The following is a 13,876-nucleotide window of genomic DNA, read 5'->3' on the forward strand; positions in this document are numbered from 1 at the left end:
CATTTTTTTTAGCTTTCCCCCTCTTTTTGTTTCTTCAAATTGACTAACTCTACCTTTGCATTCTATATTTTTAAAACTCTTCTTTCCCATCTTCCCGTCTTCCCTGACTCTCTGAGGTCGATGGCATCTGTCTTGGTTCACTCAAGGCCAAGGATAATTTTTTGGTACGAACCTTGACCAATAAGCCTTTACTAACTGCTTTGGTTCAATACACCGCTTTCTGGCAAGCCGTGCTTCACAGAGGTTTTTTGTATTTTTAAAACAGTCATCTGGGCAATGTTACATAGTGAATAGAAAACTGCCAGTTGAAGATGGTGGCTATTGTGATCTTCTGTGTTTTTCCTTTCCCAGGGAGCATTACTTGCCAGGCACCATGGCTCTTTTCAATGTTAACAACAGCAGCAACAAAGACCAGTAAGTACACCTACAGGAGAAAACAAAAGCAAGCGAAAAAAAACAACCCACCTAGCAGTATGTAAATTGGAAATATAGCTAATACTTAACACGTGGAATAATTTAGCAGAGGCGACATTCTATTATTTTGGTAATTTATATCTTGAAAGTGCACCTGCCCCTATTTAAAGTAATGTATATATTTTATTCATTGACTTAGATATATGTCTTTTTAAAAGGTCTATGTTACATATGCTGTTGTCCTTCCTAAGTACAACAAAAGTCATAAATTCCTACACAGTAGACCTTGGGCCACATTCTCCAGGAGGCAGCCTCTGACGTAGAGGTTTGTGTGCAGATTCATTGCATGTGCCCTTCTGAGCGATACCTGGAAGGGAGTTACGGGTGGTAGAACTGGGCAGAGGGAGATGCTGAATGTCAGTGGATAGGTTTGAGCTCATGGGAGTTTGGGGGCACGCATGTGTTTTCAAGCTGCTGCTGTCCTCAGGTAACGGAGCTGGGCCTTTGCAGTTGCACACAGACATTCAATAAGATCTGCCCTAGCAAGCTGGGAGATAAATGTAAAAGTGCTGATTTGGGGGGCTGGAGATATGGCTCAGTGATTAAGAGCACTGTCTGCTTGACCAGAGGTCCTGAGTTCAAATCCCAGAAACCACATGGTGGCTCACACCATCTGTAATAAGATTGATGAGGTCTTCAGGTGTGTATTCATATAATAAATATATCTTTTAAAAAATGTGCTGATTTTCATTGTATAGGCCTTCTTTACAAAGGATAGGAGAAAGTGAGTGACTGTGACCAGGTCTTGGTGTGTGGAGAGTAGGTGCTTGAAAGCCGTGTGTAACTGAAATCCTGCGGCCCTCCTCTGCCCTGCTCAGATCTACTCTTATAGATAAGAAATGATGGGGTTGCTCCCCCCCGGGATGTTCTTTTGTCCCAGGGTAACTTGTAAGAGTACGATGGTCAATGGAATATAGAAAGGTTTCTGACAACTTTACATGCTTTTGAGGTTTACACAGCAATTCCTTATCTGCTTTTATTCATCCTACAGCCCCCTCACCACTGCAAAGAACTCCTGGTCTAGGAAAATGCAGACATTTATCTGGGCGTCATGTTTTCCCTTGGCATGGTTACTAGACGTGTCCACTCATTATCAAAGACAGGCTGGGGAAAGGATACCATAATGTCATGGTTCTCAACCTTCCTAACACTGCATTTAATACATGCTTAATACACATGTGGTGATCACCTACCATAAAGTTATTTTCATTGCTACCTCATAACTGTAATTTTGCTGTTGTTATGAATTGTAAGTTTCTGATGTGCAGGAGGTCGGATATGCGACCCCTGTGAAAGGGTCCTTTGACCCCCCAAAGGGGCTATGACCCTCATGTTGTGAGCCACTACCGTAATGGATCATGTGCCTGTCAGATAGTTTTCCACTTTTTCATTGGGTTAACAGAAGGTGCTTTCTACCTTTGATGATCAGGATCATAAAACTTTACAGTCTGGTGAGGCTCCTTTGCTGATTTGATTGTTGGAATGAGGAGTCCAAAGTGGCCAGGATACCCATAGATTAATGTTTAATAGGCCAGTAAGTGTGCCCTTTGGCAGATGTGTAGACCCTCTTTCATGAAATGAAATTCTCTAGAACCACGAAACCTAGATGTGCAGGGCTGAGAAGTGTAGGGTGAGAAATATACTTTCTCTATGTAAAGTGTCCCTAATTAAATACCTTGGTTCCTAGACCTGCGCATTCTAATCATGTCCTGGCGTAGAGTACCACCTAATGACCATCCTTTCTCATGTATACAGTGTCCCGAATCATAGTCATTCATCTTCAAGGAATCTGCACTCGCTGTCAGCATTTCAGTGCCTTCTGAAGCTCACTCCACGCCTGTTACACGTCAGAAATTTCTGAGTGGAGCAACATATGATAGGACTATCGGCTTTCAAACTCAGTATCTGGACTGGCTACTTTTATGTCAACTTGACACAAGCTACAGTCACTAGAAATAAGGGAGCTTCAATTGAAAAAAAAAAAAACATGCCTCCATCAGCTTGGCCTGTAGGCAAGCCTGTAGGGTATTTTCTTAATTAGTGGTTGATGAGAGAGGGCCCAGTCCATTGTGAGTGGTGCCATTACTGGGCTGGTGGTCCTAGGTTCTACAGGGAGCGGGCTGAGACAGCCATGACAAGCAAGCCAGTAAACATCATGCCTCTATGGCCTGTGCATCAGATCCAGCCTCCAATTTCTTGCCCTGACTTCCTTGGGTGATGACAAGCAATGTAGAAGTGTAAGCTGAATGAAACCCTTTCCTCCCTATCTTGCTTTTGGTCATGGTGTTTTGTCATAGCAATAGTAATCCTAACTAAGACCGTATCCAATGCCACAATTCCTTTTGCTAGAAAGTAGACTCAAAGTGATGCTGCACTGTGCTCTTTATAAGTGGCTCAGACATTAGAAATCCCTTAACAATAAGACTGGTCAAATTTGTGACAAAAAAACATATACCACAATATAAATCAGTATCAAAATGTTTGATGTCCTTTCTGGGCAAAAATCCAGTGAAGTTAATTTGCCATCAAGTGATTTACCTAAATACTGGAGTAACATCTATGTTCATGGCCCAAATGCTCTGTAACTGGAAGGCTGGCTGTCCAACAGCATCCATGGTAAGAAATCATGCGTTGCGCCCAAACATGGCCTTTACTTTTGTTGTCACAGAGGCTGCATTCACATTCACATTGTACCAGCACTGGGGCTATCCCAATGGGGGCTGGATTTATCAGCTAGCTGAGTCCCGCAGTCTACTTGGTTGTTCTCTGACATGGGGTAAACAGATTTTCAAATGTTGTGCCCATGGATCTGTTAGTCTGCCTTTTCTCTAGAACTACTTTGCCTGAACATTTAATCTTTTTTCCAACTAGGTCCTTCACCAACTAGTTAAGGCCTTTAGGATTGCCCTAATGGATATGAATGCATGAATCTTCATATATTCTTAAGCTAGCCATATCTTTTTCTATAGAATGTGAGTTGACTGCATGGTCCTTGGAGCTTTGTCAATGGGAAGTTAACTTAACCACTCTGTTTCAAGGCCACCTTTAGATGGTTTCATAGACATAGACAGTTTGGAATTCCCAACCCAACTCATCCATGATCTGTGTTCCAGAAGCTAAAACTCCATGTATGGCTGTAGCTAGGTCATGAGTTGGGGTTGGTAAAACAGTGGTGAGCAATACGGGTGGGATGGCGTGCTACCCACTGTTTCAGCAGCTTCCTCTCCCTCTGTGATTCATGCTGCACCTCAGATATACTACTTGATTATATTCGAGATTACTGTCCAACCTCATGAGCAGAATGACTGACCATGAAATTTTCACAAACTTTTCATGAAATGGTCATGAAAACTTTTACGAATGACTCATAAAACAACAACACTAACAACAAAAACAAAGCCAATCTTATTTCCTTGAAAGAGAATTCATGACATTTTCATGAGATTCTTGATGTTTTAATTTAACAATATTTGAGAATAGTACCATAAACTTAAATTTAAAAAATCATTATTTTTATATATTAGAATTTTGAAAGTATACTCATTCCAGGCTGTTGTTTATTGTGTGAATTTCTTTAGATTTTATTTATTTTATTTGAGTACACCATCACTGTCCTCAGACACATTGGAAGAGGTCATCAGATCCCACTGCAGATGGTTGTGAGCCACCATGTGGTTGCTGGGAATTGAACTCAGGACCTCTGGAAGAACAGTCAGTGCTCCCAAACACTGAGCCATCTCGCCAGCCTGCTAGTGAATTTCTTTACATGTTTTTCTTACTCTGCCCTTTTCCACTTTTGTTTTCTATTCCCTGGGGCATGTTTTGCTTGTTTGTCTGGGTAGCTCTTTGCTTTTGTCTGTCCTTTGGGTTTCTGAGCACTGAGGCAGGGCTTCAAATGCAAGTCTGAGAATCCTTGCTCAACGGAGAGGAAAGTAGAGAGAATCTGCGTTTGAAGTGATGTGACTATGTGACAGATGCTGTTTTTCTTTAGAGACCCAAAGGAGAAAAAGAAAAAGAAAAAGGAAAAGAAGAGGTAAGCCAGACTTTGCACCAATGCCTCGTTGTGCTTGTGCCTCTGTGTGTTGTTTGCAAATGGTAACTATACAGACTCAACTTTTCCAGCAAGGCCGATGATAAAAAGGAAAGTAAAAAGGACCCAGAGAAGAAAAAAAAGAAGGAAAAGGAAAAAGAGAAGAAAAAGGAGGAGAAACCCAAAGAAAAGAAAGAAGAGTGAGTATTTTTTACTGGCCTTGAAAACAAACATGAGATTGTAATGCATTGTAGAGGTAGGCAAGATTTCCCAAAGCATGGAGAAAGCTTTATAGCAGAGATATGGCCTCAGATAAAGTTCTTCCTTAAATATTTAAGAACAAACATTTTGTATAAATTGCTATCAAACTTTTTTCTAGGTTTCCTAAAATTAGCAAGTATGAATTTTCCAATTAAAGAATGTTGCCATGTTAGTTAATTCTCTCTCACAGGCATTAATGAAGATCACTTCCCATGAATATTCAAGTTAAGGATCACAGGGCACTGAGGATTGTTGTTGTAAAAATATAAAAAATAAAAAAGTAAAGTTCTCCCCCCCCCCCCAGGTCCCTACCGCGGTGTCCCAAGATATCTGCTAGATATCTTGGCGGAAACACATCCTAGCCGCACTCAAACCCTCACATAAAAGAACACACAAGGGGTTGGGGATTTAGCTCAGTGGTAGAGCGCTTGCCTTGCAAGCTCAAGGCCCTGGGTTCGGTCCCCAGCTCTGGGGGGGGGGGGGGAAGAAAACACAACACAATAATCTTAGATCCAATTGGTAAGATAATATTGCCCACTTAAACATACAAAGCCCGGTACCCTCCATCCTTTAGGAACATTAATAACAACCTGTAAATACACAGAGCAGAATCTTAACATCACCTGCCATGGCTTCTCACCCTCTCCTCCTCCTGTCTCTTCTTTCTGTTCTAGTCTCCTCCTCTTCCTTCAAACTTCTCTCCCGCCCATCCTTCCTTTTCTTCCAATGACAGGCCTCTTTCTATCCTGTACCTGCCTGTCACCTGTACTTTACAAATTCAATGGGGAGGTGGTTCTGGTGAAGTTACCTGAGTTCTGAGTACAAGACTAGGCAGCTGTCCTTGGGGCAGTGGAATTAGCATCAAAATACAGTAACTTCAGGGCAAACCACAACAGAGGATCTCTTCAGACTGTAGAGATTTTTTACAGAGGACAAAATTAAAACTTGATAACTTCATTCAAAATATTTTGAAAAGTACCCCAAAGCCACGGTGCTTTTGGCAACGGCACAAGTGCATCCCAAATGCTGGCCCCCGAGGAACTCCGGGTCAAGTAGACAATTGAAGTCTAGAATTTCATGAAGGGAGGGCAAAGCTTTTGCAAAGCTTTTGCAGAGCTTTTGTCCAGCTTTTAAGGAGAATTCTTTTAGATCAAAAAGAACTTGTTCTCTGAATTTATTTATACAAAAATAACCCATCAACCAGTAATTCAGCTATTTGTGCCTGTTCAGAAAGTTGTTGAAGCTTTTATAAGGAGAAAATTTCTTAAAAATATAGGCTTGGTATCGGAACATTTCAAATGTTTCTTTGATTACGTGTTTTATTCCTTTATACTTTATGCCCGGTGTGACTCTCAAAGGTCATTCCCACAAACATTTGAGCGAGTTCTGCGTTATTGGTGCTGCACTGTCTTTTTTTATGGACGAGATACTGAGTCACAGCTCCCCTCCCTCAATAGCATAGTTCAGCTCATTTTGCTTCTAGATAGGGGAAGGGAAGTGATGGAAAAAAAAAACACCGTCCTATTGCCTTTACCCTTACAAAGGTCTGTTGGGAAATCTTTAGCTTCCTGTAATTTCTGTCATTTGCACTCCGTAGTTGGGGAATAGAACTGACTGCATCATCATAGTAAAAATAGGGCTTAACTATTTGTCATTGTAAGACTGCTTATTTAACTATCTACTCACCCCTCACTAACTAACCAGGCTTTTATGGTGAATATAATTATGGAGCTAATCTTCCTAAATCAAGGGGATCTGAATTCTACTACAATAACCATGGGTGGTGGTTTGGCCATATTTGAGATGGTAAATACAAATATTTTTGTTCTTTGATAATTTTCCTTTTTGTTTCTAACTGTTGCTAGGGAGAAAAAAGAGGTGGTTGTTATTGACCCTTCAGGAAACATGTACTACAACTGGCTGTTTTGTATCACTTTACCTGTGATGTACAACTGGACGATGATTATTGCAAGGTTTGAATATACATTTTATGTGGATTTCAAAACACTTAAGAGTTTACTGCCAACGTGCTTTGACCTAGGGCTCTTCAGAGCACGCCACTTTTCTGTACATCAGGTTGGAAAGGGTGGCTGGATCCTTCCCAGTGTGTTTTCCTGAGGTTAGAAGGTCTTTTACTCCTGCTGTGCTTGGACACATGGTCTTGGGATGGGATGGGTATGAAAGTAGAGGCATTTTTCAAACTTCCGGTGGTTCAATCATGCCCCCTGGACACTGGGAGGAACTATAATTCTTGCCCCAGAAAAAATATTGTCCATAGTGAAAAGCAATGAAGGATGTAGTGTCTTAAGCATCTTAATTGTTCCAGAGTAGGAAATTTTCTTTGAAGTTTTTGGGTATAGTGGGTATAGATAAGGAATGCAAACTTTGGGATCAGTGGGCTTCCCCGATGAAAATTTTTTTTTGTGTGTGGTGTGTTTGTGTATGTATGAATACACACGTATGTAAATGTGTGTGGAGACCAGAGGTCAGCCTTGTGTGTCCCTGGGATGTTATCTACCTTGCATTTGAGATAGAATCTCTCACTGACCTGGAACTAGCCGGTATATCTATGCTGGCTGGACAGCCAAATCGGAGGGGTGTGGTCGGGTGGGAAGGCTGCTCCTCTCTGTTTCTCCAGAGCTAGGAGAAACATATGACGCCATGGCTGTTCTGTTGTTGATGCTGTTGTTAACATGGTTCTGAGGATTGAATTCAGAGCATCCTGCTTGCCTATCGAGCACTTAACCAATGGAAGGATCCTCCCAGCTGAGACAACTTATTCTTTGTTGTTGTTGTTTTGCAATACAGGGTTTCTCTGTGTAGCCCTGGCGGTCCCAGAAACTCTCCATTTATACTAGGTTGGCTTTGACCTCACAGATCTTCCTGCTCTGCCTCCCCAGTATTGGGATTAAAGGAATGTTCTACCATGCCTGGTTAATGCTTATCTTATATCTATACAAACGTAACTAGTATTGATGGAAAAGATATAACTCAGAAGTGTGAGCAAATGAATCCTAACCACTCAAAGAGGGATTTGGGGAACTGTGATTGACTAAATGTGTTCTGCAGACCTTTCTAGCCTTAGCATGTTGTATATAGCACCATGAAAAAAGTTATACAAAGGGGCCCTTGATTCCAATCAGTCTCTGTGTCATTTTATTTATACATTTCTTTCTTTTATAGAGCATGTTTTGATGAACTCCAGTCTGATTACCTAGAATATTGGCTCATTTTTGATTACGTATCAGATGTAGTCTACCTTGCTGATATGTTTGTACGGACAAGGACAGGTAAGTATGATATTTATGGCCTTCTGAAATGTCTTGCTTTTATCTCTACCACATAATGACATTTCCAAACCCTCCTGTTCTTCGGGATAAACTCACAACCCCAGTTGCAAATATGACTAACATTGTCCTACTCGTTGGCCTAAGTCATTTCTACTGACCCAGGAAGATGTTACTAGGACACTTTAATTTTTTTTTTGTTAACCTTTATTTTCATTTTATGTGTATGGGTGTTTTGCCTGCACGAATGTTTGTGAACTGTGTGCACCAAGTGCCTAAGAAGGCCAAAAGAGGGTTTCAGATCCCCCAGACCTGGAGTTACAAACCATTGTGAACTGCCAAGTGGGTACTGAGAACTGAACTCATGTCCTCTGAAAGGATAGCCAGTGCTCTTATCCTCTGAGCTATCTCTCCAGTCTCCTAGGTAACCTTGTTAATGTGGATTGGTGGTTTTCCTTCTTTGCCCTATTGATTGGGTCTATGCCAGGCGGAAGAATAGAGAGAATAGAAATGTTTAGTCAATATTTGTGTGTAAGGGGCAATTGCTGCCAGACATGGAGTTACTTCAAAGGGCACAAAGAAGCATGTCATTGTTTTACAGAAGAGGCTTAAAAGAGATGTTATAGGAAACTAAACTGGGTAGTTCATGGTGGTGTACCAGACAGTAGGGAGTACCATCCAATAGCTCTCTAGTGGAAGTGTGTTCAGCACGCAGGTGTAAGCTCACTGTTTCTACACTGCTCCCCACCGTAAATGTAACCATTACACACAGCACTGATGCCTCTCATAATCACAAAGGGATGCTCTCTAAGTGTCAGGGCAGTGCTAGGTTGCCAGAGCTTTCTTACAGCTTTGGGAGTCGAGGTGGGAGGAGAAATGAACTCTCTTTGTACTGCTGAAACTCTGGATTCAATATACAAGGCCCACAGTAACAGCACAGAAAAGAAGATTCTAAGGGGATTAGAGACAGCCTGGAGGGTAAGATTAAGAAGTGAGAATATTATCTGAAGAACTATTTATATCTTACACTCAAGGGGAAAAGCATAACTATGAAAAGCAGGAAGATGCAGGGCAGGCACCCGCACTGCTAAGAGTAGGGCTGGGATTCTGCCAAGGAGTTACTAAGCATCTATAACACCACCTACAATTTAATCAGTTCTGGTTAAGTGCTGGGGCTCACAAGGCTCTCCCTAACTTCAGATGTCAGGCACATGACCCAACTTGTGTTTCTTTCTTTCTTTTTCTTTTTTTAAAAGATTTATTTATTATATATGAGTACACTGTAGCTGTCTTCAGACACACCAGAAGAAGGCATCAGATCTCATTACAGATGGTTGTGAGCCACCAGGTGGTTGCTGGGATTTGAACTCAGGACCTCTGGAAGAGCAGTCAGTGCTCTTAACTGCTGAGCCATCCCTCCAGCCCCCAACTTGTGTTTCTACTCAAATAGCTATACATTACGGTTCCCACAATCCCTCCTCAGGATCAAGTATTTGCTAGCAAGGCATACTAAACCCCCCAAAACCCACACAGTAGTTTATTCTATTAATAAAATAAAGAACATGATGAATGGTGTGGATGAACAGCGAGAGGCAGCGGCAGAGAGGAAGAGTGTGGAAGGCCTTGAGAGCTTTTGTCTTCACAAAACTGGGTCATGGCATCCTTCTAACACTCTGTGTTTGCTGCCTCACTTGCCTGCTCTCGGATCACCAAAGTTGATGATGTTTATGAAAGGCTTTATCATAGGGCAGAGACAAAAAAATGTTGTTTCTTCCCCACCCCTCTTCCTCTCCTGGTAGAAGAGGGGATGGAGCTGAAAAATCCCAAGCTTCTGAACATAGTGTATTTTGTGACCAGCCAACCTAGGAGCCTAACCAGAGCTGCCTCCATAGAACAAAGACGCCCTTATCATCCAAGGAATTCCGAGCACTCTGGAGTTCTGCATCAAGAGCTGAAGCCAAGGCTGAGTATTAGAACAAAGATACAGCTAGCACTTTGTTTTCTTGGGAAATCATAAAAATTTTAACAATGGTAGGCCATAAATTGAGAACAGGAACCAAATATGCAACTTAGCATATAATATTACTGCTGAATATGAGTGCATTCATCAAAGAAAGGGTTTTCCCGGGTGTGTAATAATCATATATTGATCAATCACTCACTCGATTTATCTATATTTACCTATCTGTATTTTTTTTATGTCAGGAGCCATCTAGGATAGGCTAAGACTAGCTGGTGGCCTTCTTGGAGGTGGCCCACCACTTTTTTTGCATGGTCTGTGATGGGTGAGCTCAATGTCAAGGCCCCAAGAGATTGCTTCCTGCAATCTCAGGATTGCTTCCTGCAGCTGATATCCCTTTCCTGTCATTATTAAATTAAAATAACAATCCCTGGGCATTAGCCCACCCTATTGAGCAGATCATCATAAAGGTGAACTTCCATGAATTAATGCTGTTTAGATGAATTACCGATTCTATAGAATTTCTGGATTGATTAAAATAATTTTAGGAAGAAAGTTTTAAGAGATGGTCTCAGTTGCTTTGCTAGAAAGATGTAATGAAGTTAGAATCAAGAACAGAATGTGCCCACTCATAATAGTAAGTAAAGTGTGCATAATAAGAAATACAACAAGCCTTCATGATCACACTAAAAGGGAAATAGGTTTGGGACAAATTTGTGTTCAAGAAAAACATTTAGGTCTAAGAATAAAGCCACAAGTGTGCTCTATGATAATCCAAGGCCATGTAAAAACTGTTGCTTTGAACTTATAATGAGCATACTAGGATGAAACATTGCTTTGAACTTAATATCAACATCCTTCTGTAACTCCCATTTTATGTAATATTTCATCTCTGAGGTAACTTTCTAAAGAACTTTTTGTCTAAGGATGTATAAAAAGGCCAGAGAAAAGAAATAAAGTTGTTGGTTGGATGGTTTATCTTGGGGCTCTGTGCCAACCAACCATCCATCCATCCATCCATCCATCCATCCATCCATCCATCCAATCATCCATCCATCCATCCAAATGTATATTTTGTCTGTCTGTATGTGTGTATGTAACCATGCATGAATACTTGTGGAATTGATTGAGTCAGATGGCTAGGCCTGACCAGAATGTGGGTGTGTGAATGTATATGTATCTGTGTATATTTGCCAGTATAAAGCATTTTAATTCTTCTCCTTTCCTTCCCCTTTCATTCACAAAGAGTTAAGCAGCCTAACCAGAGAGGCTTCTGGCTGCCTGGACAGAGAAAGAAATGATAGCATTTAAAAAAAAATCCCTTAATTCCCAGTTGATAGGCAACAGGTGTCAATTGCCCAAGAGATCTTAATCAGAGTGAGCAAGAAAGTTTCGGGGCTTTTAAAGAAGCTATCAGGAAGCATTCAGTATGGTTAGAGATCTAGAAGGCCAGAGACCACCAGTCTTTAAAACTACCTCTACATTCAGTGCTGTGTCCAGTCCAAACCATTCCAGACCAGGCTGGCTCCCAGCACTTTTACACTAAAAAGTATGATTTTTCTTTCCTGTTTCTCCTGCAGTAGACTCTTCTATAACCTCATGTAGACTTGGTCTTATGGGTTGTTATATCACTGTAGACATATTTATTGAAAAGTATTTTTACTTTGGCCCGGACAAAGCTGAGTAAGAGCTGCTGTAGGAAACGATCACAGTAGCAGAATAAACGGAGACAGTGTGGCTTGCCTCTCTTCTGTTTTAGGTTACCTGGAACAAGGGTTGCTAGTGAAAGACAAACTGAAACTCATAGAGAAGTACAAAGCAAACCTGCAGTTTAAACTTGACGTTCTGTCAGTGATACCGACCGACCTGCTGTATTTCAAGTTTGGGTGGAACTATCCAGAAATCAGGTTGAACCGGCTGTTAAGAATCTCTCGGATGTTTGAGTTCTTCCAGAGGACAGAGACAAGGACCAACTACCCGAACATCTTTAGGATCTCAAACCTTGTGATGTACATTGTCATCATCATCCACTGGAACGCGTGTGTGTACTACTCCATCTCAAAAGCTATTGGATTTGGGAATGACACATGGGTCTACCCTGATGTTAATGATCCTGAATTTGGCCGTTTGGCTAGAAAATACGTCTACAGCCTTTATTGGTCTACCTTGACTTTGACGACCATTGGAGAAACCCCACCCCCCGTGCTGGATTCCGAGTATGTCTTTGTGGTGGTAGACTTCTTAATTGGAGTTTTAATTTTTGCCACCATTGTCGGTAACATAGGCTCCATGATTTCCAATATGAATGCAGCCCGGGCAGAATTTCAATCAAGAGTTGATGCTATCAAACAGTACATGAATTTTCGAAATGTGAGCAAAGACATGGAAAAGAGAGTTATTAAATGGTTTGACTACCTGTGGACTAACAAAAAGACAGTCGATGAGAGAGAAGTTCTGAGATACCTCCCTGACAAACTCAGGGCAGAGATTGCCATCAATGTTCACCTAGACACGTTAAAAAAGGTTCGTATCTTTGCTGACTGTGAGGCTGGTCTGTTGGTGGAGTTGGTGTTGAAATTACAACCCCAGGTGTACAGTCCTGGAGATTACATATGCAAGAAAGGGGACATTGGGCGGGAGATGTACATCATCAAGGAAGGCAAACTTGCTGTGGTGGCAGACGACGGAATCACACAGTTTGTGGTGTTGAGTGACGGCAGCTACTTTGGCGAGATCAGCATTCTTAACATCAAAGGCAGCAAGGCTGGCAACCGAAGAACAGCCAATATTAAGAGCATTGGCTACTCGGACCTGTTCTGCCTCTCAAAGGATGACCTCATGGAAGCTCTTACAGAGTACCCAGATGCCAAAACTATGTTGGAGGAGAAAGGGAGGCAGATCTTAATGAAAGACGGTCTACTGGATATAAACATTGCGAATTTGGGCAGTGACCCTAAAGACCTGGAAGAGAAGGTCACTCGAATGGAGGGGTCAGTGGACCTCCTGCAAACACGATTTGCCCGAATCTTGGCTGAGTATGAATCGATGCAGCAGAAACTCAAGCAAAGATTAACCAAGGTTGAGAAATTCTTGAAACCACTTATTGAAACTGAATTTTCAGCCCTTGAGGAACCCGGAGGAGAAAGTGAACCCACAGAGTCGCTACAGGGCTAAAAAAAAACCTGCCCAATAGCAAAAACCATGCACGCCGTGTGATCCTTTTGAGCGCTTGACCAGAGACAATTGAGAATTGGGAGAAAAAGAGTTCTCTGGGAAATTTTTCTATATTGAAAAAGTGTGTGGGTAGATGACACAAATCTGTTGTGCAACACTGCAACAAAAGTATCATCTTATCCTGGGACTTTTCACAATGGACACTGTGCGAGGACATGAATTGATTAATGTGTCTGTGTCAGGATCCGTTTATTCTCTTTCCCACAGATGCTCCTTTTATGAAGTAATCTGTAAAAATGAACACGTATCTCTCACTTTCAGGCCACCTGCATCATTGAGTCAAACGTATTCAGTGCAACTGCGTCCCTTGTGCTTGAGACACAGTTATCAGAAGAAGTAGAACGCAATAAAGTGAAATTGATTACAAAACCAGAGTACGTATGAGTTATTGGAAAATGAAGTAGGGAATAAGTAGTGTCTTACAGAGCTTCAGGCCATGTTAAGGAGACTAGCCTTGGTGGTGATATAAATGTGGGTGATGGAGGGAAATTTCTTGCTGATAGATACAAAACGAATCCTGTTACAAGAAAATACATATGCACATAAATGTTAAAATGTTCATTGCCATCACATGATGATATAGGAGATGTTAAATTTAAGCAGCTCTCAGAATATGAAGGCCTGACAATG

At 41.5% G+C, this 13,876-nt stretch overlaps 1 protein-coding gene across 2 annotated transcripts in view; it reads left to right on the forward strand.

Moving 5' to 3' along the window:
• The window catches only part of Cnga1 (cyclic nucleotide gated channel subunit alpha 1), a 38,118-nt gene extending 24,498 nt beyond the window's left edge, over nt 1-13,620 (forward strand). Inside the window, exons 4-9 of one of the 2 annotated variants that reach the window (NM_053497.2) lie at nt 352-414; nt 4,466-4,507; nt 4,597-4,704; nt 6,631-6,738; nt 7,949-8,055; nt 11,772-13,620. In NM_053497.2, the coding sequence (NP_445949.2) occupies nt 352-414; nt 4,466-4,507; nt 4,597-4,704; nt 6,631-6,738; nt 7,949-8,055; nt 11,772-13,186 (1,843 nt within the window). In that variant the 3' untranslated portion in view covers nt 13,187-13,620. The remainder of the gene's footprint in view (nt 1-351; nt 415-4,465; nt 4,508-4,596; nt 4,705-6,630; nt 6,739-7,948; nt 8,056-11,771) is intronic. The other variant, XM_039092516.2, reaches the window with a different exon arrangement.
• Nucleotides 13,621-13,876: the final 256 nt, after the last annotated feature.

The sequence above is a fragment of the Rattus norvegicus genome, chromosome 14, assembly GCF_036323735.1.
Source record: "Rattus norvegicus strain BN/NHsdMcwi chromosome 14, GRCr8, whole genome shotgun sequence".
Classification (NCBI taxonomy): Eukaryota; Metazoa; Chordata; class Mammalia; order Rodentia; family Muridae; genus Rattus; species Rattus norvegicus.